This window comes from Malaclemys terrapin, chromosome 2 (assembly GCF_027887155.1).
Source record: "Malaclemys terrapin pileata isolate rMalTer1 chromosome 2, rMalTer1.hap1, whole genome shotgun sequence".
In the NCBI taxonomy this organism is placed as follows: Eukaryota; Metazoa; Chordata; order Testudines; family Emydidae; genus Malaclemys; species Malaclemys terrapin.
The window spans coordinates 3,098,636-3,123,464 of NC_071506.1; the positions used below are offsets into that span (position 1 = coordinate 3,098,636).

The window sequence follows — 24,829 nt, forward strand, 5'->3', positions numbered from 1 at the left end:
TGGTGGGGGAAGGGAGCCCCGTACACAGCCTGCAAAGAGAGCACACTGGGGTGATGGTCACCCCAACGAGTGCCAGAACTGGGGAGAGACTGGCTCAGCTGCTCCCTGACACCAGCTTCCAGCCCCATGGCGCCCGGGGGCCTGGCCTCAGATCAGAGCAATCGGGCCTCGCAGTCCCCACCCAGGCTGGCTGGCTGACTGGCCCAGGCAAGCTTTCACCGGGCCCAGCCCGTTTGGATTGGGCAAAGAATCAGCCAGAACCATTGTCCCAAAGTGAACCCCAGAGCTCTTGAGGGCTGGAAAATCCCCAGCCCCGTTTGCTGCTGGCTGAGCGGGGGGGGGCGGGGGGGGGAAGGGGGGGAGCCCTGCTCCCGCCCCCGCTCAGCAGGTCCCTGCGGCGGTGGGGTGAGGGTGGGGGGCCCCTTTTCTCACGCTAACCCCAGGTCCTGAAGAGCCGGTTCGGATCGTTTCCAGCTCAACTCTGGCTCCTCCGCCCCAGCCTCTGCCCCCTTCTGAAAGTCCCCCATCAGCACCACGTCCTTGGGTCATACCTGCCCCTGCCCCCGGGCCAGGGCAAATGTGAAACCAATTACTCGCTTCCCTGCTGGGCACAGCTGCCCCCTCACCCAACTCCCTGTGGCCCTGGCTGGTCCGGCTCCACACTGCTCTGCCGGCCAGGGGCGAGCACCCCGTCCCCTCGGGCCGGCCCTCTCCCAAGGCGCCCCCTTCACTCCACCAGGAGGTGGTGCCGTGTTTGAGGGGCAGCGAAGGCCATTCTGCCACACTGTCAGCATCCCTGCTCCCGTCGCCCTATTCTGGGGAGGAGCGGCCTCCCCCGAGTGGATCGCAGGATGCAGGGTGGCTCTGTGCAGTTGATGTTCTCTAGCTGGCCCTGTGGTCACCTCAAGGGAGGACGGGGGACTTGAGCACAGCTGAGCACCCGTTGCCTAGGTCAGTCAGCGCAGGCTGGGCCTGGGGCCTCTGGCTGGGTTTGGAAGCTCCCAGTTGGTTGCCCAGGCTCAGCGAGGGTCAATGACTGGGTGGTTCAGGAGTTATCAGTGGGTCCCTGTTCTGGGCTTTTCCCCTCCCACGACTATTGATTAATTCCTGAAATGCTTTAAAAACTCCATCCATTGATTGGAAAGCTCCTGCCTCGTTAATGGGTCGCGTGGGTGAGCTGGAAACCATCACCCATCCTAAACACTCAGTAACAATCGCTCTCTCACCTTCTGTGATGGGTCTCAAAGCGCTTTCCCACACTGTTCAACTGTGTGCCATATGCACTATACTGCCAACAGACAATGGAGAGTCTCCTCTACACCAAGTGGCAGGAGCCAATGCTTTCGGGACAGGATAATCTGAAGTGCTCTGTGCAGGATGGCAGCAGGTCCTGGGAGGTCACGGATACTATCCCCATTTTACCAAAGGAGAAACTGAGGCACAAAGTGATTTTATGTGACTCAACCAAGCTCACACAGCAAGTCAGGGATCGAACCCAGGTGTCCAGCTGCCTCCCCAGATCAGTCCATGTGAATTGTTTAACCTGACGGGACCCAAGCTCAGGGTTCCACAGTTGGTGACCTCGTTAAAGTCCGGTACTTGGGAGACAGCCCAGCTGGCCTCAGGCTCAGGCAGGTGAGTGGTGACTTGCAGTGGGTTCCTGTAGGTCAGGCCTGCACAACTCGTAAAGCGGCGAGGGCCATATTACTCCAAAGAAAATAGCTGAGGGCCGAACCCCCCGGCCGTGCTGAAACAGGCCCCCCCCAGCGCCACCCAGCCCTGCCGAACCCCGTCCCCCCCCCCAGCGCCACTCAGCCCCGCCGAACCCCCTCCCCCCCAGCCCTGACCCCTAGCTCCGAGCCCAGCCCCTCTGAGCTAAGCACCCCCCGACCCCATCCCCCAGCAGCCCTGACCCCCAGCTCCGAGTCCAGCCCCTCTGAGCCGGACACCCCCCTGACCGCCAGCCCCTCTGAGCCTGACACCCCCTGACCCCAGCCCCCCCCAGCCCTGACCCCTAGCTCCAAGCCCAGCCCCTCTGAGCTAAGCACCCCCCGACCCCATCCCCCAGCAGCCCTGACCCCCAGCTCCGAGTCCAGCCCCTCTGAGCCGGACACCCCCCTGACCGCCAGCCCCTCTGAGCCTGACACCCCCTGACCCCAGCCCCCCCCAGCCCTGACCCCTAGCTCCAAGCCCAGCCCCTCTGAGCTAAGCACCCCCCGACCCCATCCCCCAGCAGCCCTGACCCCCAGCTCCGAGTCCAGCCCCTCTGAGCCGGACACCCCCCTGACCACCAGCCCCTCTGAGCCTGACACCCCCTGACCCCAGCCCTGACCCCTAGCTCCAAGCCCAGCCCCTCTGAGCTAAGCACCCCCCGACCCCATCCCCCAGCAGCCCTGACCCCCAGCTCCGAGCCCAGCCCCTCTGAGCTGGACATCCCCCTGACCCCAGCCCCCATGAGCTGCGGCTCGAGCCCAGGCCGGGTGCCTCCCCCGTCACTCGGACTTACCGGCTCTGCCTCGTGCCCAGCGCTTCCCGCCTCAGCAGCCCCGGAAGTGACGCTGGACGCCAGGCAGGAGGAGCGGGAGACGCGACCGCCCTGACAGTCAGAAGCGCGGCTGCCGGGTTCGCCCCCTGCCCAGGGGTGGGGGAGGTCGGGCCCCCTTGCCCCGGCAGGGGGCGAACCCGGCAGCCACGCTTCTGACTGTCAGGGCAGTCAGAGCGCGGCACGCGGGGCTGTGAGGTCAGGCCCCCCGGGCAGGGGGTGAACCCGGAAACCGCACCCCACCGCTTGCTCGCGGGCCGTACAGTGGGCCCGCGGGCCGCGTGTGGTGCAGGCCTGCTGTAGGTGGCCGTGGGGCGGTGTTGTTAGGGCAGCAGAACATGCTGGCTTCTGTTCCCAGCTAGGCCACTGACTCACTGTGTGACCGTGGGCGAGTCCCTTCCCCTCTCCATGGTTTGGGGGCAGGGTGGGGCCATGAACCATCCACCCTTCGCAGGTGGTTCCCAGAGGCTGGGTCGTGGGTATGTGTCACCCCTGCTCCTGGCTGCAGTGAGGCGGCCCACATAAGAACCTCGGCAGATCAGCTTGTGTCTCATAAGCTCTATACTGCTGCAGCTAAGGGAGAGTCTCCTTTACATCAAGTGATCCAGGCCTAGCGTCAGAAGGGTCCTGGCTTTCTCTCCCCACTGCTGGGCATTAAGCCTGGGTTGGCCAAGGAGGCAGGTCCCATTTTGGGGTCACTTTGCCCCAAGGTTCTCGGCGTTGAAAGGGGGTGAGGAGAACAGGGAACCTGGCCTCACCCTCTTCCCAGCCCCGGCCGTGGGGAGCGGGGGTGAGAGGGGGGGCTGTTGACCCATCCAGGAACTGCCCAGAGGGGTGACACACTGCCACATCTGCCCCTCCAGCACAGCCCCCCCTACTGCCACACCAGGGAACTGCGATCAGCAGTGACTCAGAGACGAGAGCGCCCCCTACTGAGCCTCCCAGCCCACTGCCCGCAGCAGGGCATGCTGGGGTCAGCGCTGGCTCGGAGGGGAGAGCGCCCCCGACTCCCTGCAGTGAGTGGCCCTAGGGCGCTGTTGGCTGGCGCGTCCAGCGGACCTGTTCCCCGGGTTCGCTGCCTCGTGTGCAGAGGGCGTTTTGCTCCTTTCAGTGCTGACCTGGTGGACACAATTACTGGGGCTCTGCCGGGTGGGTGGGGCAGCACCATGGCTCAGCGCCCCTGCTCTCCCCCCAGCAGGGCCCTGACTGTCTGATACCTCCTGACAGGCTCTGGTGAGAGGAGCCCTTTTCCTCGGCCCCTCTGGGCAGCCCCACAGCTGTTACCGGGCGCATACCAGCGTCACAGCCCGCAGGCCTAGAGAAAGGCCTCTAGCGTGTATGTGTCTACAGTGTGCTTCACTGCCCCCTACTGGGTGGAATCAGAACTGCTCGACTGTGTGTCCTAGGCCCTGTACCACCTGTGGCTAGTGGCGAGTCTCCTTTAGCTCCAGTTGCAGGAGCCTGGTGGCGGGGAGCCTGGTCCCCGTTCTGAGTGGCGGCACCGTGACCACTACGACAGCCACCTACAAGATACAGGGGCCTTTGGCTCTGTTGGGGACGCCCCGGCCCAGGGCACTGCGCTGTCCAGCGCCCATCATCAGCCTTCCAGCCTAGCCCTGCCGAGCCCCCGCACCCCCCGGCCCAGGCGCGCAGGAGCGGGGGGGGCGGGGGTGGGGGACAAACAGTCCAATTTCCCTCCCGGAGCCTGGTGAAAAACACTGCGGGGGGCGGAGGGGGGGGGCGCTTTCTGCCATTGTGCCAACCGGCTCCAGTCCTAGCAGGCTCCCAGGGCCTCCCGCGTCCCTTTCACTCTCTTCTTCTCCCTCCCAGGCCCGTGTCTCTGTCTCCTCCCCCCGCCCGCCTTTCTGCCCCTTCTGCCCCGTATTAAAGAGCTGCGGAGCGGTTCGCTGCTCTCTGCGCCTGGGACCCCGGCGCGCCGTCTCTAGCCGCGGGGTAGGTGCTCGCCTCCCGCGGGGGGTCACGCCCGGCTCCGGGGGTGGCGTGCGGGGAGGGAAGGAGGGAGCAAGACAAGGACCAAGTCCCTGGAGGCTGCGGGGGGAGGGAAGAGCCGGAGCCCAGACACCTCCCCTGGGCAGTTTCCTCCCCTCTCTCCCTGGGCACCCGCCGCCCCCAGCCCGGATCCGCGGCTCCCCCCCCGCGCCCCAGCTCCGGGGCCGACCCCCCGCCAGCCCCCCGCTCCTCCCGGGCTGCTCCCGCGGCATGAAGGCGCTGCAGGCTGCGCTCAGCCGGGCACCCCCCGGCGCCCCGCGCCCCGTGCGCCCCGGCGCCCCGCGGCCGCCCCCGGCTCTCAGCTGCCGCCCCGTCTCGCCTTGCAGAGCCCGGGCGGGTCTGGCCAGGATGGCGGAGAACGGGCTGCGGGACAAGGTGCTGAGCCTGGACTCCATGAACCCCTGGGTGAAGCGGGTGGAGTACGCGGTGCGGGGCCCCATCCTGACCCGCGCGGTGGAGCTGGAGGAGGAGCTGCGGCAGGTAAGGGGCAGAGCCGCCCCCTGGATCGCTCTGCTGGGCCCTCACCCCCTCCCCGCCCCGGCTGTCCCGGCGGGTTGGATCGCCAGTCCCTCGACCGCGGTGCTGTTTGTACAGCGCCTGGCACCGCGCGGCCGCCCGCTCTGGGGGCCATCGGGCGCTGCCGGAATAAACACAGTCTCGTTAATAAGAGTTAGACACCCCCCCTCCCGCGGGCTAGGCGGGCATCAACATGGGCAGGTTCTCTCAGCAGTGCCCGCTGGCCTCCCGGTGCCCCCAGTTCCTGGGCACCCTGTCCCCTGTGCCCCCAGTGCCTGGGCACCCTTCCCCCCCAGTATACGATTGCCCTGCCCCCTGCGCCCCCTCCCTGGGTCTGATCCTGAGTGAGCCCCCCCCAGCTCCTCTGGAAGCCCATGGGAAGCGTCTCTTGGGAATGCGCCTTGCATTCTTGTGCGAGCACAGCGCCCGGCTCCTCTGACAGCTGTCAGTCCCCGGTCCCTGGCACCGTGTGAAACAGGCTGAGGGCAGGAGGGCGCCCGGCTGCCGATTTCTTCACTGTGCGCTGGGAGCACAAAGTCTTGAGCAAACACCTGGAAGTTGCCTGGGACCAGCCCGGCGGTGGGGGTGTGTGGAACTGCACTTAGTGCCCTGTGCAGACTCTGGAGTGGATTTCCCGGGATCCCGCCAGCACTCCTGAAATGCAGCCACTTCTGGGGTGGAAAGGTGCAGCGCACAGTGAGGCCGGGCAGCCGGCCAGGAAGGGAAGACAAACTCCACAGGAGTGGCCTGTGACTCCCTGGGGTCAGTTTTGCTAGCCCAGCTCTTAGGAAAGGTGCAATGGGACCGGGAAGGAGCACAGGGTTCAAAGGTGGCACCTCCGGTGGCACAGGGCCCCTAGCCCTGCAGTGGGGCATTAGAGTCTGTATAGGCTCAGAGGAGAGCGCCCCCAGCCCTTACTAAGCCCCGAGTCTGGTTCCCCACAGCACAGCGCCCCCTGGCACCGCACTGGGACACTGGGGGTCTCACTGGCTCGCTGAGCGAGGCTGCTGACGGGCCATGGCAGCGGGCTACCAAGCTCCCTCTCCTGCCCGGGGGCTCGCCCCCTGCCATTTCTGTGGCCGGGTGATCGTCCAGGCACCGGGGAGCTGATGGGCAAGGGAGACACTGGCCACACAGCTCTGGGGCTGGGGCCTCCTCTTCTGAGGGGATGGAGCAGGACCCCATTGCCTGCCACACTGACAGATCCCGCCGGACCCCAGGGCTTGCCATGCTGGCCGGGGCCTCATCCGGCGCCGTGTCTGTTTCTGCCTGGTCAGGCCACCCCACCAGCTGGAAGGTGAAGCAGGGGCGGGGCCAGTCACCAGGGTTACGCTTGCACCTGGGCGTGTACTCTGCGCACCTGGGCGCAGTGTCTCCCTGTCCTGACATAACCTGGCTCCGATCCCCATCTCACTCTTCCCCTCTCCTTCCTCTGTCCCCACGCCAGGCCCCAGGGGGAGGCAGGAGGCTCCCAGAGGGAGGTGATCCAGGGCTGCCGCTCCGGGGGTAGCTCTGGGCAGGCAGGGGGCTCAGCGAGGTGCCGTCCATGCCCGCTAGGGCTGGGCTGCGTCTCACTGTCCTGGTACACGTGCTAGTGGTGGCGATGTGGGGTTAATGCGCGGGCGAGTCACAGCCCAGGCAGGCTCCATGCCCCCTCGCCAGGGACGGCCGTTCACTCACAGCTGGGGACGTCTCTCCTGCCCTGCCAGTGTGTCAGCTACTGACAGCAGCAAGCTCTGGGCCCTTCCTGCCCGATCCTGGCACTGTCCGGTCTGGCAGGGCCGGGGCTTTGACAGCCTCGTTCACCCTGGCACAGGACAGCCTGCACCCTGGAGCAGCGACTGTCCCGCTGGCCTGGCCTAACACAAGCCGCTGTCCAGGGCCGGGAGTGGCCGACAGCACAGGCAGGCGTAGGGGGTGCAGGGGCACTGGGCGCTGAGACCTGTAGCTGCAGACAAACCAACCTACACACAGAGTCAATCTGTGGGCACCAGGAAACCCCGGGGCTGCATGCATGGGCACCTGCAATAACGTGTCGACAGCCGGGTTGGGATTTGAATCCTCTTGCTCCAAAAACCCAGGCCCTGCCCCTTGAGCTAGAGGAGAATCTCCTTAAACTGTGAGCAGTACGGGGCCTATGACACAGAGCTGGGCAGTGCTGAGTCCATGCAGGAGAGGGCAGTGGGGTGTGTGTGTGGTCTCACCAGCCAGGCCTCCTCTCCCAACAGGCTGTGGCTCTCCCCTGCCCAGTGACTGCTGCATGCTATGAAGTGCCCGGGGTAGAGGTTGTGCCCTCCGTATTAGCAGTGGCAGCAGGCTGGGTATGCCACTGGCTGGGAGGGTTCCTCCGGCACCAGCAGGTTCTGCTTTCCCAGGCCTGTGGGCTGTGCTGCATGGCATGGTGCCACCTTGCCGGCGGCTTTGGCCCAAAGGAGCCTGTCTCGCTGCCAGCCTCCGACCAACCACCACAAGGGATGGCCTGGTCCCATGCACGGCCCCCATGCCTGGCCTGGACAGCGTCCAGCTGGCTCGGCACGTGTCACGTTCCCACCACGTAGCCCACGTCCCCAGGTCCATGCCATTGCTCTGCACACACAAACGGGGGCCCTTGTCCCTGCCCGGGCTCTGGGCTCAGCCCCCTGGGGGCCCCAGAGGGGGGTGGGGAGGACAGCCTGTCCCATCCCAGCACCTGGGACATGGTGGGGCCCGCTCTCCCTCTCGCCCTGACCCTGGGAACTCCTGGGCCCTGGGATGGGCAGCACAGGGCAGAGGGTGGCATGGACGGGGCTGAGAAAGGTCTGCCCTGCTTGGGATCATGGGAATGGGCAAGAATCCTTGGGGCGTGGGGTATGGGCTTGGGACAGGCGGGCCAAGCCCAGAGCCACTCGGCTCCTTGCAGCTCGTGTGCCCTGCCAGGGCCGGGCGCTGCCCTGGCTCTCGGTCCCTGATGGCCAGCCTGGGCAGCGCAGGCACGTTCCCGTGCCGGGCTGACTGTGCGTATCCCTTGTGCAATGCCTGGCACTGTGGGTTCACCCGCACAGGTCAGAGCAGATGTGTGGCGTGGGACAAAGTCCCCGGGGGCGGGGTGGGTGCACCATCCCCAGCTGATCCTGGAGCAGAGGGCAGAGTCCTGGGCTCGGGGGTGACGCAGGAGTTCTCGCTTCCGAGATGCGTCATCCTCAGGGCACTGACCTCCCTGCCTGCGTGAGTGTTACAGGCTGGGCAAGCAGCCAGGCCTGGGATGCCCCGGCTCTGCCCGCCGGGGGCGCGGTGGGGCGCGGGGGCAGGAGTGCTGGCTGGGCGGAACTGCCCCCTGTCGGAGGGGGCAGGAGCCAGGCTGGCAGGGGACCCAGCAGGTGGAGGGCAGCTCCCAGCAGCTCTGCTCCGGCCTGGCTCTGTGGGGTGGGCGCGTCGGCTGCGTGGCATCTCGAGGGTGGCAGGGCAGGTGCGGCAGAAATCTGCCGGCCTGGAGCCTCAATCCAAGCCCCCCACTGTGTTGCTGGGAATCAACGGGACGTGCTCGCCCCCTGCAACCACAGCCCACTTGGGGACACCAAGGCCCCAGGGTGGCGCTAGGGGGCGCTGTGCTGCAGAGCAGGGGGATCTGCAGGGGGCGCTCTCCCCTCTGGATGCAGGCCCCAGGATGGCGCTAGGGGGCGCTGTGCTGCAGGGCGGGGGGATCTGCAGGGGGCGCTCTCCCCTCTGGATGCAGGCCCCAGGATGGCGCTAGGGGGCGCTGTGCTGCAGGGCGGGGGGATCTGCAGGGGGCGCTCTCCCCTCTGGATGCAGGCCCCAGGATGGCGCTAGGGGGCGCTGTGCTGCAGGGCGGGGGGATCTGCAGGGGGCGCTCTCCCCTCTGGATACAGGCCCCAGGGGGGCGCTAGGGGACACTGTGCTGCAGGGCGGGGGGATCTGCAGGGGGCGCTCTCCCCTCTGGATGCAGGCCCCAGGATGGCGCTAGGGGGCGCTGTGCTGCAGGGCGGGGGGATCTTCAGGGGGCGCTCTCCCCTCTGGATACAGGCCCCAGGGTGGCGCTAGGGGGCGCTGTGCTGCAGGGCAGGGGGATCTGCAGGGGGCGCTCTCCCCTCTGGATGCAGGCCCCAGGGTGGCGCTAGGGGACGCTGTGCTGCAGGGCAGGGGGATCTGCAGGGGGCGCTCTCCCCTCTGGATGCAGGCCCCAGGGTGGCGCTAGGGGACGCTGTGCTGCAGGGCGGGGGGATCTGCAGGGGGCGCTCTCCCCTCTGGATGCAGGCCCCAAGGGGCGCTGTGCTGCAGGGCGGGGGGATCTGCAGGGGGCGCTCTCCCCTCTGGATGCAGGCCCCAAGGGGCGCTGTGCTGCAGGGCGGGGGGATCTGCAGGGGGCGCTCTCCCCTCTGGATGCAGGCCCCAGGGGGGCGCTAGGGGGCGCTGTGCTGCAGGGCAGGGGGATTTGCAGGGGGCGTTCTCCCCTCTGGATGCAGGCCCCAGGGGGGCGCTAGGGGGCGCTGTGCTGTAGGGCAGGGGGATCTGCAGGGGGCGCTCCCCTCTGGATGCAGGCCCCAGGGGGGCGCTAGGGGGCGCTGTGCTGTAGGGCAGGGGGATCTGCAGGGGGCGCTCCCCTCTGGATGCAGGCCCCAGGGGGGCGCTAGGGGGCGCTGTGCTGCAGGGCAGGGGGATTTGCAGGGGGCGCTCTCCCCTCTGGATGCGGGCTGGGTATCGTAGCTGGGGGAGGTAGCGCCCTGGCAGCGGCAGCTTTCCCGGGGTTGGCTCCGTTCTCCCTCCTCCCTCTCTCCTCCTGCAGGGTGTGAAGAAGCCTTTCACAGAGGTGATTAAAGCCAACATTGGCGATGCCCACGCCATGGGCCAGCGCCCCATCACCTTCCTGCGCCAGGTACAGCAGGGCCCTGCCAACCACTGGGAGCGGGAAATGTGGGGGGGAAGGGGCGCCCCCCCCTCTGATCTGAGTCTGGGGGACAGGCCATGGGCTGGGCCCCTGCAGCTCTGTGGGGGTGTGGGGTGGGCAGGGAGCTGGGAAGAGCTGTGCCGAGGGGGGGAGGGGACGGGCTATAAAACCCAGCCAGTGTGGCTAGTAACCCTCTGCCTTTGTGCGGGGGACGGTGAGGCGCAGGGAGGGAGGGGAGGTGTCTGAGCTTGCTCATCGCTCCAGTTGCGGAGCCAGCAATAGAAGCCAGGAGTTGTGGCCCCCAGCCCCCCGGCTCTAACCACTGGCCAGGTTGCTGGGCCATTAGACCAGAGCAAGGGGGCACAGGGCACAGACAGTGGGGGGGGAAAGGGCTCAGGAGCCTGTGGAACTCACTGTTGCAGGAGCTTGGTAACTCCGGGCACGGGCTAGACGCTGAAACGGCTCTTCCCTGCAGCCCCATCACACAGAGCGGGGGGACCCTGCTGGTCCCCGAGTCCCCTATCAGCCAGGCTAGGCAGGGAGGGCTCCTGGGGCTGGGGACACCGGAGCGGGAGCCGGGCGGCAGCTGCGTGGCTGTGGGGTGGAGTGTGGAGCTGTCTCGAGGCTTTGTGCCCCGCAGGTCAGCGCCCTGTGCCTGTACCCTGAGCTGCTGAGCGAACCCCTCTTCCCCGACGACGCCAAGCAGCGAGCACGCAGACTGCTGGCAGCATGCGGAGGGCAGAGCGTCGGTGAGTACCCCCCGGGAACCCAGCCTGCTGCCCCCCCCGGGAACCCAGCCTGCTGCCCCCCCACCCCAGAAACCCAGCCTGCCGCCCCTCCCGGGAACCCAGCCTGCTGCCCCCCTGGGAACCCAGCCTGCTGCCCCCCGCCGGGAACCCAGCCTGCTGCCCCCCCACCCCAGAAACCCAGCCTGCCGCCCCTCCCGGGAACCCAGCCTGCCGCCGCCCCGCGGGAACCCAGCCTGCTGCCCCCCTGGGAACCCGGCCTGCTGCCCCCCCACCCCAGAAACCCAGCCTGCCGCCCCTCCGGGAACCCAGCCTGCTGCCCCCCCCCCGGGAACCCAGCCTGCTGCCCCCCCACCCCAGAAACCCAGCCTGCCCCCCCCCCCCCCGGGAACCCAGCCTGCCGCCCCCTCGGGAACCCGGCCTGCTGCCCCCCCCCCGGGAACCCAGCCTGCTGCCCCCCCAGCCCAGAAACCCAGCCTGCCGCCCCCCCGGGAACCCAGCCTGCTGGCCCCCCACCCCAGAAACCCAGCCTGCCGCCCCCCCTGGGAACCCAGCCTGCTGCCCCCCCCCGGGAACCCAGCCTGCTGCCCCCCCAGCCCAGAAACCCAGCCTGCTGCCCACCCCGGGAACCCGCTGCCCCCCCAGCCCAGTGTGCTGCCTGCCCCCCACAGCTCAATGTGCTGGCACCCTCCTCCCAGCCCAGCATGCAGCCTGCCCCCCCAATATGCTGCTCACCTGCCCCAGGCTCGGGGCGCTGCCCACCCCCCAGGCCCAGGGCTCTGCCAGGCCCCCACCCAGTCACAGCAGAGTCCCACATGACCCATAGGACACCTGCAGGGGAGTGTCTAGAGCCACATGGGATGTCTGCTTGGCTAAGGGCCCGGGCCTGGCCACTCTGGGCGCACAGTGCCCACAGGCCAGGGCTGGCACGGCCTGGTAGCCTTGCTGTTGCCCTCGAGGGCGCCACATACAGAAGAGCAGGACCCTGGAATGTGTTAAAATCTGTGTAATCTACTTGGTGGCTTCTGGGGGAGATGAGTTTGGGGGGGCTCTGGCTGATACCCCAAATCCCCTGTCCCCCAGAGGGGCCCCTCCAGGGTGGACGGGGTGTACAGGAGAAGCTGTCCCTGTTCCCTGCATGGCCAACAGCATCTCTCCAACCGGGAGCACTAACCTCCCGATGCAGCCCCCCAGCCAGGCCCTGACGGCAGTAGCCCCTGGAGCCTCCTCTGCTCACCAGCAACCCCCAGCGGCTGCTACCCCAGCCCCTAGCTCGGTCTCTCCCCCACAGGTGCCTACACGGCCAGCCACGGCATCGAGATCATCCGCCAGGACGTGGCCCGGTACATCGAGCGGCGGGACGGGGGCATCCCCGCCAACCCGGACAACATCTACCTGTCTACGGGTGCCAGTGATGCTGTCATGGTAGGGTGTCCTGTCTCCCCCCCAGCAACGGGCACACGTGGGGGGCTGCAGGCTGGGACTGGGGGGCATCAATAGAGCTGGGCTGGGGGGTGGGGCCCAGGACTGTGGGTTGGGAGTGAGAGGCACCAGCAGAGCTGTGGTGGGGGGAGCCCGGGGCTGGAGTAGCAGGGGCTGCGGGTCAGGACTGAGGGGCATTGGCAGAGCTGGGGGGAGCCCAGGGCTGGGAGAGCAGGGGGCCGTGGGTCGGGAGTGAGGGGCACCAGCAGAGCTGGGGGAGGACTCTGCTCCCACTGGGATCTTTACTCTCTCCCGTTCCGGAGCTCTCGGTGCCCCCGGGCCCGGGGAAGAGTTGGCCTCGTGCTCTGCTGCCTGGTTGCTGATGCCCCTGGAGCTCGCAGGACCCTTCCCCCCGAGCTCCATCCCCCCCGCCCTGGGCCCCCTATTGGCTCTACCCTCAGTGCAGTGCCCAGTGGGCTGGGACCCAGCTCTCCGGCCAGCGTTGCCTGGGCGCTTGGGCAGCCTCACAAAGGGCCCTTTGTGCCATGCTTGGCACAGCCCTGGCAGACTGGCAGCCACGGGCCTGCTGGGAACTCACAGGCTGGGATGGGGGGGCTGACAGAGGGGGGCAAGGGGGGATGGGGAGGCTGCCTCCAGGTAACCTCTGCGAGGGGCAATGAGGGGCAGGCGCCAGACCCTGCCCTGCACCCCTGTCCCCGGGGCAGGGGTGTCTGCTCCAGGGGTGTGTGGTCCAGTGGGCACTGCCCAGAGCATCAATGGCCCTTTGGTTGCAGCCCCCAGGGCCCTGCTGCTCCTTGGGGGGAGCCCTGACCCAGACCCATTGCCACACCCTTGTGCCCCTCTGCCCCCTGCGCTGCAGTCCCGGAGGGCCCTGGTCCCTGCCCACCCCGCGCTGCCCCTGCCCATCCCTCCCTCTCTCCCCAGACCATGCTGAAGCTGCTGGTGTCGGGGGAGGGCCGGTCGCGGACGGGCGTGATGATCCCCATCCCCCAGTACCCGCTCTACTCGGCTGGCATCGCCGAGCTGAACGCCGTGCAGGTCAACTACTACCTGGATGAGGAGCACTGCTGGGCGCTGGACGTCGGGGAGCTGCGGCGGGCGCTGCACCAGGCTCGGGGGCACTGCCAGCCCCGCGTGCTCTGCATCATCAACCCTGGGAACCCCACCGGTACCGCGGGGGCGGGGAATGGGACAGGGCCTTTCTCCTCCAGGGGACGCCGGCTCCTATCCAGCCCCAGGGCAGGGACTGCCTGGCTCAAGGGGGCAGGGAATGGGGCCCGGGAGATCTCCAGAGCTGCCCAGCCAGCACCTGTCACCAGCCCTTAACTCGTTAACTGGCTCTTCTAACGAGCTCCAGCTTCCCCCTCACCAGCCGTGGGGCTGGGTACTAGGGTGACCAGATGTCCCATTTTTATAGGGACAGTCCCGATATTTGGGGCTTTGTCTTATATAGGCTCCTATTACCCCCTCATCCCTGTCCTGATTTTTCACACTTGCTGTCTGGTCACCCTACTGGGTACTGAGAGGTCAGCGCAGGGTGGCCAGGTCCGGGTAGCAGCCGAGCCCCCCAGCCAGGGTCAGGCAGAGGCAGGCTGTGCTGGGGGGAGCCAGGACTCCTGGGTTCTTCTATCCCAGCATTGCCAGACTCTGTATGACCCTGGGCCCGTCTCGTCCTCCCCTGCCCCTGGGCCTCAGTTCACGGCTGTAAGACGGGGGTGACCCTGTGCCACCTGCCAGGGGCCCGTGCCAGGAATTAATGCTTGTGCAGGGCTTTGAGATCTGTGGGTGGGCAGAGGAAAGGGGCAAGGCGACTGGGTGTCTGGGGCACTGGCACCACGACTTGTGAGGGGTGAGGAAGGGAATGGTGCCATCCAGGCAGTGCTGTGCCCACCTCCTGGCCTATGCCCCCAGTGCCGGGGGGCAGGAGGTCTGGGCTGGCATAGGTCCCTGTACAGAGCTGTCCCCCAGTGCCAGGGGGTGGGTGAGGGCGGCCTGGGGAGCAGGAGGTCCAGGCTGCTGTGGGGCCCTGAGGAGCTGGCCCCAGTGCTAGGGTGGGTGAGGGTGGCATGTGAGGGCAGGAGGTCCAGGCTGCTGTGGGGCTCTGTGGGGACCTGTCCCCCAGTGCCAGGGTGGGTGAGGGCGGCCTGGGGGGCAGGAGGTCCAGGTTGCTGTGGGGCCCTGAGGAGCTGGCCCCAGTGCTAGGGTGGGTGAGGGTGGCATGTGAAGGCAGGAGGTCCAGGCTGCTGTGGGGCTCTGTGGGGACCTGTCCCCCAGTGCCAGGGTGGGTGAGGATGGTGTGGGAGGGCAGGAGGTGCTGGCTGGCGCGGGGCTCTGTGGGGACCTGTCCCCCAGTGCCAGGGTGGGTGAGGATGGCGTGGGAGGGCAGGAGGTGCTGGCTGGCGCGGGGCCCTCCATGTCCCCCTGATGGGCTTGTCCTGTGCCCACAGGCCAGGTCCAGAGCCGGAAATGCATCGAGGATGTCATCAAGTTTGCGTGGGAGGAGCAGCTCTTCCTGATGGCTGATGAGGTGAGGGCGAGAGCTGGCTCCCAGCCCCTGCTGCCCCACGGCCGGGCTCCCTGTCCTGGGGTGTGGCTGTCTCTGGGGGGCCTGAGCGTCTCTTCTGGGGAGCCAGCCTGGCGCCCCCCACCAGAGGGGCTGGCAGAGCTCCGGCGCTGCCCAGGCCCAGAGGCTGGAGGGTCCCATGGGCGGGTGGGTGTTGGCCCTGGCGTGGCCCGTGGGCTTGGCCGTATTCCTGGAGGTTTCATCATCACACAACAGCAGCTTAGTTAGATTCATCTTCGACTCTTGGAGGCTCCAGGAGAATCCCGGAGGGTTGGCACCCCAAGACCTGCTGTGGGCCCAGCGGTGGGCCTGGCGGGCGCCCTGACCCCTCTCCCTCCCACAGGTCTATCAGGACAACGTCTACGCCGAGGGCTCCGAGTTCCACTCCTTCAAGAAGGTCCTTTTCGAGCTGGGCCCCAAGTACTCAAGCGTGGTGGAGCTGGTATCCTTCCACTCCATCTCCAAGGGCTTCATGGGAGAGTGAGTGCCCCCCGCCTGCCCCCGCTCTGCCCCCCGCGCCGAGGCCGCCTGCCCAGCGTCCGGGGCATGGGGCAGAGCACGGGGCATGGAAAGCCCCCTGTGGCGCCCCCTGGTGGCTGTGCCCTCCACGGGCTGGGGAACCCCACTGGCAGTGAAGAGTGGGCCCGTAGTCCCGTGCCCACCCCCAGCCTGGCACCCCGGGGTCCCAGAGACCTCGCCCCACAGGGGGCGCCCCCACTGAGCAGGAGAGACACAGGTCCCAGGGCATCGAGGGGCGAGGTAAGGACTCATGGGGTGCCTATAGGGGGAGCAAACCAGTGATCCCCCTAAGTAGGGGGGAGCCAGGCCCCGCCCCCCAGGGGTCCCAGAGGGAGGGGGAGCCAGGCCCTGCCCCCCAGGGGTCTCAGAGGGAGGGTGGAGCCAGGCCCTGCCCCCCAGGGGTCTAAGAGGGAGGGGGGAGCCAGGCCCTGCCCCCCCCCCCAGGGGTCCCAGAGGGAGGGGTAGCCAAGCCCTGCCCCCGAGAGGTCCCAGAGGGAGTGGGGGAGCCAGGCCCCACCCCCAGGGGTCCCAGAGGGAGGGGGAGCCTGGCCCCAATGCCTAGGGGTCCAGAGGGAGGGGGAGCCAAGCCCTGCCCCCCAGGGGTCCCAGAGGGAGGGGGAGCCAGGCCCCGCCCCCCAGGGGTCCCAGAGGGAGGGGGAGCCAAGCCCTGTCCCCGAGAGGACCCAGAGGGAGGGGGAGCCAAGCCCTGTCCCCGAGAGGTCCCAGAGGGAGGGGGAGCCAAGCTCCAGTCTTACCCTCTCGCCCCCAGGTGTGGGTTCCGGGGCGGGTACATGGAGGTGGTGAACCTGGATCCGGCCGTGCAGCAGCAACTCTCCAAGCTGGTGTCGGTGCGTCTGTGCCCACCCGTGCCCGGCCAGGTGCTGCTGGACGTCGTCATGAACCCACCAAAGCCTGGCGAGCCCTCGTACCAGAGCTTCATCCGGGTAAGTGTGGGGGGCTCGCAGCCACGACCCCGATCCCCCCCACCAGACCCAGCCCCTCCCTGAGGGGCACCTCCCCACCCGCTCCATGGGCATCTTACCCCAGATCCACCAGCTGCCCCCTGCACCGGCCCCTTTCCCCTCTCCAGGGAAGGCCCCATGCCCACCTCCTCCACCACCCCATGGGCCTCCCCCCTGACCTCCCAGGCCCTGCTATTCCCAAGTGCCTGTCCCCACTTCCCCTTGCCTGCAGCCCCCTCTTCTCCCCCACGGCAGCCCCTGCCACTCAGCACTGTGGGTCTCTCTCTCGGCTCCCAGGAGAAGCAGGTGGTGCTAAGTAACCTGGCCCAGAAAGCGCAGCTGACCCAGGAGATCTTCAGCCAGGTGCCCGGGATCCACTGTAACCCCGTCCAGGGCGCCATGTACTCCTACCCCAGGATCCAGATCCCAGCCAGGGCTGTGCAGGAGGCCCAGGTGAGAGCCGGGCACGGAGCAGCCTGGGGGCTGGGGGAGCAGGGCCAGGGGAGAGCCGGGCACGGAGCAGCCTGGGGGCTGGGGGAGCAGGTCCGGGGAGAGCTGGGCACGGAGCAGCCTCGGGGATGTGGGTGCGGGACCGGGTCCGGGGAGAGCTGGCACGGAACAGCCTCAGGGATGTGGGAAGGGGAGCGGGTCCGGGGAGAGCTGGCACGGAGCAGCCTCGGGGATGTGGGTGGGGGAGCGGGTCCGGGGAGAGCTGGCACAGAGCAGTCTCGGGGATGTGGGTAGGGAAGCGGGTCCGGGGAGAGCTGGCACGGAGCAGCCTCGGGGATGTGGGTAGGGGAGTGGGTCTGGGGAGAACCGGGCACAGAGCAGCCTCGGGGATGTGGGAAGGGGAGCGGGTCCGGGGAGAGCCGGGCACGGAGCAGCCTCAGGGATGTGGGTGGGGGAGCGGGTCCGGGGAGAGCTGGCACGGAGCAGCCTCGGGGATGTGGGAAGGGGAGCGGGTCCGGGGAGAGCTGGCACGGAGCAGCCTCGGGGATGTGAGTGGGGGAGCGGGTCCGGGGAGAGCTGGGCACGGAGCAGCCTCGGGGATGTGGGTGGGGGAGCGGGTCCGGGGAGAGCTGGGCACGGAGCAGCCTCGGGGATGTGAGTGGGGGAGCAGGTCCGGGGAGAGCCGGGCACGGAGCAGCCTCGGGGATGTGGGTGGGGGAGCGGGTCCGGGGAGAGCTGGGCACGGAGCAGCCTCGGGGATGTGAGTGGGGGAGCAGGTCCGGGGAGAGCTGGCACGGAGCAGCCTCGGGGATGTGGGTGGGGGAGCGGGTCCGGGGAGAGCCGGGCACAGAGCAGCCTCGGGGATGTGAGTGGGGGAGCGGGTCCGGGGAGAGCTGGCACGGAGCAGGCATCTCTCCTCCCATCCCATCTCCCCTAAGCCCAGCCCTTGCTCCTCTCCAGGCTCGGGGCTTTGCCCCAGACATGTTCTTCTGCCTCCAGCTGCTGGAGGAGACGGGCATCTGCGTGGTGCCAGGGAGCGGCTTTGGGCAGCGAGAGGGCACCTATCACTTCAGGTAAGGGCCCCCTGAACACGCTCCACACCTGGGGCCCCTGGGAAGGGCTGGCAATGCAGAGCTGGGAGAGTCCCGGCCGTCTGTCCCCCCACCCCCCGAATCCTGACACCCACCCCCTCTGCCCAGCTCCCACAGCTCCTCACACCCCCAGCGCCCCCTGCCCCTCAATCCCGACCCACAGCCCTGCCCCCTCGGGACTCCCATTCTTTTGTGCCCGCTTGTGCCCAGCTGTGCAGGGTGTGTGGCTCCCGGGAGGGGGGCGGGGCGGGGGCTGTGCAGGGTGTGTGGCTCCCGGGAGGGGGCGGGGCGGGGGCTGTGCAGGGTGTGTGGCTGCCGGGAGGGGGCGGGGCGGGGGCTATGCAGGGTGTGTGGCTCCCGGGAGGGGGCGGGGCGGGGCTGTGCAGGGTGTGTGGCTCCCAGGAGGGGGTGGGGGCTGTGCAGGGTGTGTGGCTCCCGGGAGGGGACGGGGCGGGGGCTGTGGAGGGTGTGTGGCTCCCGGGAGGGGGCGGGGCGGGGGCTGTGCAGGGTGTGTGGCTCCCGGGAGGGGGCGGGGCGGGGGCTGTGCAGGGTGTGTGGCTCCCGGGAGGGGGCGGGGCGGGGGCTGTGGAGGGTGTGTGGCTCCCGGGAGGGGGCGGGGCGGGGGCTGTGGAGGGTGTGTGGCTCCCGGGAGGGGGCGGGGCGGGGGCTGTGCAGGGTGTGTGGCTCCCGGGAGGGGGTGGGGGCTGTGCAGGGTGTGTGGCTCCCGGGAGGGGGCGGGGCGGGGGCTGTGGAGGGTGTGTGGCTCCCGGGAGGGGGCGGGGCGGGGGCTGTGCAGGGTGTGTGGCTCCCGGGAGGGGGCGGGGCGGGGGCTGTGGAGGGTGTGTGGCTCCCGGGAGGGGGCGGGGCGGGGGCTGTGCAGGGTGTGTGGCTCCCGGGAGGGGGCGGGGCGGGGGATGTGCAGGGTGTGTGGCTCCCGGGAGGGGGCGGGGCGGGGGCTGTGGAGGGTGTGTGGCTCCCGGGAGGGGGTGGGGGCTGTGCAGGGTGTTTGGCTCCCGGGAGGGGGCGGGGCGGGGGCTGTGGAGGGTGTGTGGCTCCCGGGAGGGGGCGGGGCGGGGGCTGTGCAGGGTTTGTGGCTCCCGGGAGGGGGCGGGGCGGGGGCTGTGCAGGGTGTGTGGCTCCCGGGAGGGGGCGGGGCGGGGGCTGTGCAGGGTGTGTGGCTCCCGGGAGGGGGCGGGCGCTGGCAGGCGGGGGCGGGCAGGCGCCCGGGCTGAGGGATCTCTCTGCCCGCAGAATGACCATCCTGCCGCACGTGGAGAAGCTCCAGACCCTGCTGAAGAAACTCAGCCAGTTCTATGCCAAGTTCACCCAGGAATATTCCTAATGTGCTGCCCGGGGCAGCTGCCAGCTCTGCCCTGCCCGCCTGCCCAGCGCCCGCCGGGGGCCGGGGCCGCGTCTCTGACTGGCAGCTGTCCAGGCCCCCACACTGGGATCCACCTGTGCCAGCCCAGCTGCCCCGCTCGCCGAGTGCTCCTGAGGGGTGCCAGGCGCTCTGGGGCTGTGCCATGTCCCCGACACTCCACCCCCCCCCGGCCTTTGGGGGTGGGGCAGCTTGGGCACGGAATGCACCAGCACCGGGAAGCTGTGTGCCAGCGAGCTCGCAGCCCCTGCCCCTCGTGGCCCAGCTGACTGTACTCCACTAGCCCCGTGCAGCCTGCTGGGCACCGCTGGATGAGGTGCCCTGGCATCTGGGCAGGCCCTGGCATCACCAGTCAGTGGGACCTGCGGGTGGGCTCCAGCAGCACCCTCTGGGCCACCCACGGTCCCTCTCACGCACGTCCCGCGGGCCAGGGCACGGGGCACCATGCTCTGTCTGCCAGACCCTGCCCAGGCTGTATCACCAGCCCTGTCTGGGCCAGCATAGCCCCTGCCCCACCACTGATGCCACGCTCCAGGTGCCCACCAGCTCCTCGCCACCCACATGGTGCCTTGAGCCATCTGTCCTGAAGTGCCTTGTTCCCCCTCCTCCTCTGCTGACCCCCGTGCCCCGCAAGGGGGCAGCCGCAGTGGCTCTGTCTGCCCCATAGGCCAGGCCAGCAGGGCTCCCTGTGCCACCCTCTTCCCCGGGGCTACAGCGGGTCAGACAGAGCCCCCCAGAGACCCAGGCTGGGCACACGGTGCCTGCCGAGGTGGAGAGCTGCCCGCTAGTGGCATGGACAGCTGCAGCCCATGGAGGGACATGCCCAGCCCAGGAGGGTCTCTGATTGAGCCTGTGGGGTTTTGTTCTGCCCCCCCCTCCAGCTCGTCCGCAGGGCCCCCCTGCGCCTGGGTCCTGGGCAGAGACGTGGCCGGGGGCGGGCGCATGAGGCTGGGCGACGGCCAGCTGGAGATGGGGCTTCACGGGGGCCTGGCTTGGACCCCCCAGAGCAGCAATAAACAGTTAATGACTGAACAAGGGTCGCTGCGCTGTGTGTGTGTGTGTGTGTGGGGGGGCATTGCTCTCGAGGGGGGCACACTGGGACACACGGCCACCCCAGTCCCTGCCAGTGTGGGGCACCGCGGGAGCGAGCACCACCTGCTGGCCACGCTGCTGCTGCCCTGGCCCCCGCCGGGCACCGTCAGGCAGATGGCGGGGGTGGGGCTCTGCCCCAGTCTTGCTGCCCCATAGTGGGTCTCCGCAGCCGGCTCGTGACTGAAGGATAAAGAGCGACAGCCCTACTAAGCAGGAGCCTGCCCCACATGCTGCCCCAGCCCTTGCCAGGCCCTAGGGGCTGCTGTGTCTGGGTATGGGGCTGGCCGGAGTGGGCACGGCGACGCTGGGGAGCTCGCCACCTTCCACCCCAGTTTTGTGCCCAGCATCGCTGGGCCCTGGAGCCGCAGGGCCGGGCTGAAGGGAGTGGGCGGGACTCAGCGTCCCATGGAGAGCGAGCCCAGCCCCCTGGTGCCCCTGTGGGGAGGTGGCCGCAGCTGGGGGCAGGGGAAACATCCTCTGTGTTGAGCAGCGGAATGGCCCCCGTACGCCTGGGCTCGGAAACGTGACGGGGCCACGCGGCCCGTGCCACCCTGTGCCCCCTGCGCTGGCATGCTGGAGTAACACTGCCTCAGCACGCCGGGCCTGTCTGCCGCCTGGGGCCACTAACAGCCTGCTACTGCCTTGCTGGGGGGGGGGGGGTCCGCCCCAGACGGTGCCTGCCGGGGAGTCATTGCAGCTTGGCTGGCACTTGGCGCTGCCCGATGCTGGTGGGGCAGAGCTCTCTGCTGCCCACAGGGCCACCCGGGCCGCAGCCAGGAGACTGACAAACCCACCGCAGTCGGTGTCTCTGCTGCCCACAGGGCCACCCGGGCCGCAGCCAGGAGACTGACAAACCCACCGCAGTTGGTGTCAGGGCAGATCCTGGCTGGGGGCGCTGAGCCCTGACGCGGGGGCCAAGTCTCTGCCAGGCGTCGAGGGCAGAGCTCCCCGGGCAGGCAGGTGGGCTGGAGCCCAGCTGGGCAGTCTAGGAAGCGAGGAGGCTGTGTGGCCTGCCCTGAAGCAGAGTGGGGGAGGGGGGGGGTCTGCCCCGCTATGGGGGGGGGGGTCCTCCAAGGGACTGTTTACAAGGGGGGGTGTCGCAGTGATCCTGTGGAGCCGTGACAGTGGGGTACCAGGATGTGACGATGCTGGTTCTGGCGGGACCCAACTGAGAGCGCCAACTCAGGACAAATTGCTCAAGGCAGTTACAGCCCAAGGTTGCGTTTTTTTCCACCTCTAAGGCAAACCAAACCAGCCAAACTAGGAGGACTTCGGTCTCACCCCACTGGCTAACCGCAAGTCTCACAAGCAATCTCCTTAGACACTCCAGTTTCCCAGTATTACCACCAGTACCACTCGTTATGGGGACCAATGGTTATGAAAACCAATACCCCAGTAAAAGAAAAAGGTTCTCCTGATCCCAAAGGACCAAGCCCCAGACCCAGGTCAATATACAAATCAGATCTTACCCACAAATCACGCTGTTGCCAATCCTTCAGAATCTAAAATCTAAAGGTTTATTCATAAAAGGAAAAAGATAGAGATGAGAGTTAGAATTGGTTAAATGGAATCAATTACATACAGTAATGGCAACGTTCTTGGTTCAGGCTTGCAGCAGAGATAGAATAAACTGCAGGTTCAAATCAAGTCTCTGGAACATCTCCCGCTGGGATGGGTCATTCAGTCCTTTGTTCAGAGCTTCAGTTTGTAGCAAAGTTCCTCCAGAGGTAAGAAGCAGGAATGAAGACAAAATGGAGATGAGGCATTAGCCTTATATAGTCTTCTCCAGGTGTAAGATCACCTCTTTGTTCTTACTGTGGAAAATTACAGCAAAATGGAGTCTGGAGTCACATGGGCCAGTCCCTGCATACTTTGCTGAGTTACAAGGCGTATTTGCCTTCTCTCAATGGGTCCATTGTATAGCTGATGGTCCTTAATGGGCCATCAAACAGGCTAGACAGAGCTGACACCAGTTTGTCTGGGATGTCCCCCAGAAGCAGAGCATCCGAAGAAGTGGGCTGTAGTCCACGAAAGCTTATGCTCTAATAAATTTGTTAGTCTCTAAGGTGCCACAAGTACTCCTGTTCTTCTTTTTTCTAGAAGCAGAGCATAAGTTTGCCATACAGACAGTATAGAGCCAATATTCATAACTTCAACTACAAAACTGATACACACATATAGACAACATAATCATAACTAGTAAACCATAACCTTGTCTTAGACACCCCATTTGACCCCCTTTATACCAGATTTGGTGCCACTACAGGACCTTGGTTGCAACAATGATCTATATGGTCCCAGATTATATCAATAACATCACAGAGGAGTCGCCTGAAACTGAAGCCGCGGCCTTGGCCCATGTCCCCAGCCCGGAAGCCGGCCAGGCCGTGCGCCTGGCAGTGGCTCGAAGCACTGGAAGCAGCGGGCACCGTTGGGGAAGGAGCAGCCGTATCTCCCCAGCCAGCAGAAGTAGGTTCTCTTCAGCAGCCAGTCGGATGGTGCCGTCCATACACTGCCTGCCCTGGACCCAACCTGCCACGAGGAGCACGGCACGAGCCGGGGCCATGTGGGCGGCAACCTGACCCCCAAAGCACCTGAACCTCCAAACCTGACCCCCCGACCCGGCAGTGCCTAGCAGGCTGCTGTTGTTGCTGGAACTAGCCAGTAGAGGGTGACATGGCCACACCCTGGTGGCTCATCAGGACGCTAGCAACACACAGGGCCTTTCCTTCTACCATCTCAGGGACCGTCCCAGGGCAGGGCAGGATCCCTGGGCAGGATCCTCCTCACAGGAGGGGAAACTGAGGCACAGGGAGAGGAAATTGAGGCACAGGGAGGGAAAGGGGCTTGGTCACACATTACACGGCGAGTCAGTGGCAGAGCTGGGCAATGAACCCAGGTGTCCAGACCCCCACTGACGTGCCCTGACCCACCAGATGAGGCTGCCTCTGCCAGGACAGTCCCAGGCACTTGTAGCCAGAGTTCCCAGGCAGCGTGTGTCACGCAGGCCGAAGAGTGACTAGAAGGACAGGCTGAGACTGGCCAGGTGCTCGCCCCCGGGACTGACCGGGCCAGCCCCAGAGGGGCTCTTGTCTCTGACTCACCCGTTGGGCACCCAGGGTTGATGACGCACAGTGCTTTGGGGGGGGGGGGGTGCAGTGACCCCTGGCTTGGCCAAGTACCCGCCTTGATCTCCCCAATATCCAGGGCCCAGGCGCCTCCTCGTCCAGGTGGAACTGCACCCCGACGGCACTGGCCAGCACTATGGCGTCCGCATAGAGCGGGTGCCCGGGCACCAGCAGCAGCACGCCCGCCCTCCTGGGGTCCTGCTCATTGACCACCAGGGAGAGGACAAACTGGGCAAGGAATTAAACGTCAGAGAGGTCAGACAGGTAGACAGCTTGGCTCTGATCTCCCAGCCCCCAGGAACGTGGAAGTCCCCTATCTCAGCGGTTACACCACCTCAATAGCTGAGCTCGCCCACCCCGACAGGTTCCAAACAGGGCCTATCCAGCCCCAGGAACTAGGTGAGCCATACATCTCCCAATCCGCCTGTAGGGAACTCCCCATTAACTGCTAGCAGTGTGGGGCATAGGGCACACAGTAGAACAATTCTGAGTCTCTCTACCAGAAGGCATAGGGGTCACATACACACCAGCCAGCTCATCCCAGTATTTTCACTGTTAACTGAGAGGCAGGTGAGGGGTTCAAGTGAGACCCTAATCAAGCTGAGAGGGGCATCCCAATAGGGACCCTCTTTCCTGGGGCCCAGTCTGGCACACCCCTCCAGTGCAGCCCTGCCCAGGAACTCGATGGTGGGGGGTAGAGCTGGGCATGGAGGGAGGGGCACTGCTGGAGCCCCCCCCCAATGCACGCACTGGTTGCTGGGCATTCCCATTACTGCAGCTGATTTAGAGCTAGCAGGTCTGGCCCTGGGTCCCAGGAGAGGCTGGGAATGGGGGCAGGCGGGGGGTGAATCATGTACAAGACCCCCCAACATAACCCAGGGCCATCAGGGTGCTGGGGTTTCACCAGCCTCCTGAGTTGGCATCTGCCATGGAACAAGAGCCCTGGGGCAGAGCTGGCCAAAGGTGCCCCCGTGAGCCCCTCTCCAGGCATCCCATTGGCCCCCTCCCCGGGTAACCCCTCCAAGTCCCCCCAATGTAATGTCTCCAAGCCTCCCTACCCAGCTAACCCCATGGCCCCCCTCCCCTGGGAACCCCAATCTCATGGGGAGTAACCCCAGACACCCCAAGAAATCCCTCTGACTCCCCAGGTAACCTGCTCTCCCTGGGGTAGCCCCACTGACTCCTTCTCTCAGTGAGCCCCAGGAGGGGGCTGTCCCTGTCTATTCAGTCGTGTGTCTCCTGGGTATGAAGCTGACACGCAGATGGCAGGGTGGGGCAGGGCTGGGGCAGGGCTGGGGCAGTGCCTATGCTGAGTTCCTAGGGCAGGGAGGGCCCTGAGCTGGGCACCCAAGGGCACCGGCCCTTTGAACTCCATGCACATGGGTCCTGGCCGGGAGCAGGCTGCCGGGGAGGGGGCAGTGGGGCACCAGGGACGGGTGCGTCAGTGCTGCACGGGGCAGAGCTGGGCTAATGGGCACAGTGCAGCAGCAGCATGGCTCATGCCAGG

The 24,829-nt window shown here is 67.1% G+C and overlaps 1 protein-coding gene across 1 annotated transcript; it reads left to right on the forward strand.

The window, feature by feature from the left end:
- The first annotated feature begins 4,387 nt into the window (after positions 1-4,387).
- On the forward strand, positions 4,388-20,139 carry GPT (glutamic--pyruvic transaminase). The gene is made up of 12 exons (XM_054019734.1): positions 4,388-4,495; positions 4,879-5,032; positions 9,849-9,938; positions 10,591-10,699; positions 11,988-12,121; positions 13,064-13,307; positions 14,587-14,666; positions 15,046-15,182; positions 15,991-16,165; positions 16,481-16,636; positions 17,594-17,706; positions 18,976-20,139. Exons 2-12 carry the CDS (start codon positions 4,901-4,903, stop codon positions 19,064-19,066), a joined length of 1,461 nt encoding a protein of 486 aa, XP_053875709.1. The 5' UTR covers positions 4,388-4,495; positions 4,879-4,900; the 3' UTR covers positions 19,067-20,139.
- Positions 20,140-24,829: the final 4,690 nt, after the last annotated feature.

Excerpts from the sequence above, each read along its gene's own strand:
- GPT (XM_054019734.1), top strand. The coding sequence starts at position 4,901 with ATGGCGGAGAACGGGCTGCGGGACAAGGTGCTGAGCCTGGACTCCATG. Across the intron at positions 5,033-9,848 it reads TGGAGGAGGAGCTGCGGCAG|GGTGTGAAGAAGCCTTTCAC; the intron begins GTAAGGGGCAGA and ends CTCCTCCTGCAG. Across the intron at positions 9,939-10,590 it reads CCATCACCTTCCTGCGCCAG|GTCAGCGCCCTGTGCCTGTA; the intron begins GTACAGCAGGGC and ends TGTGCCCCGCAG.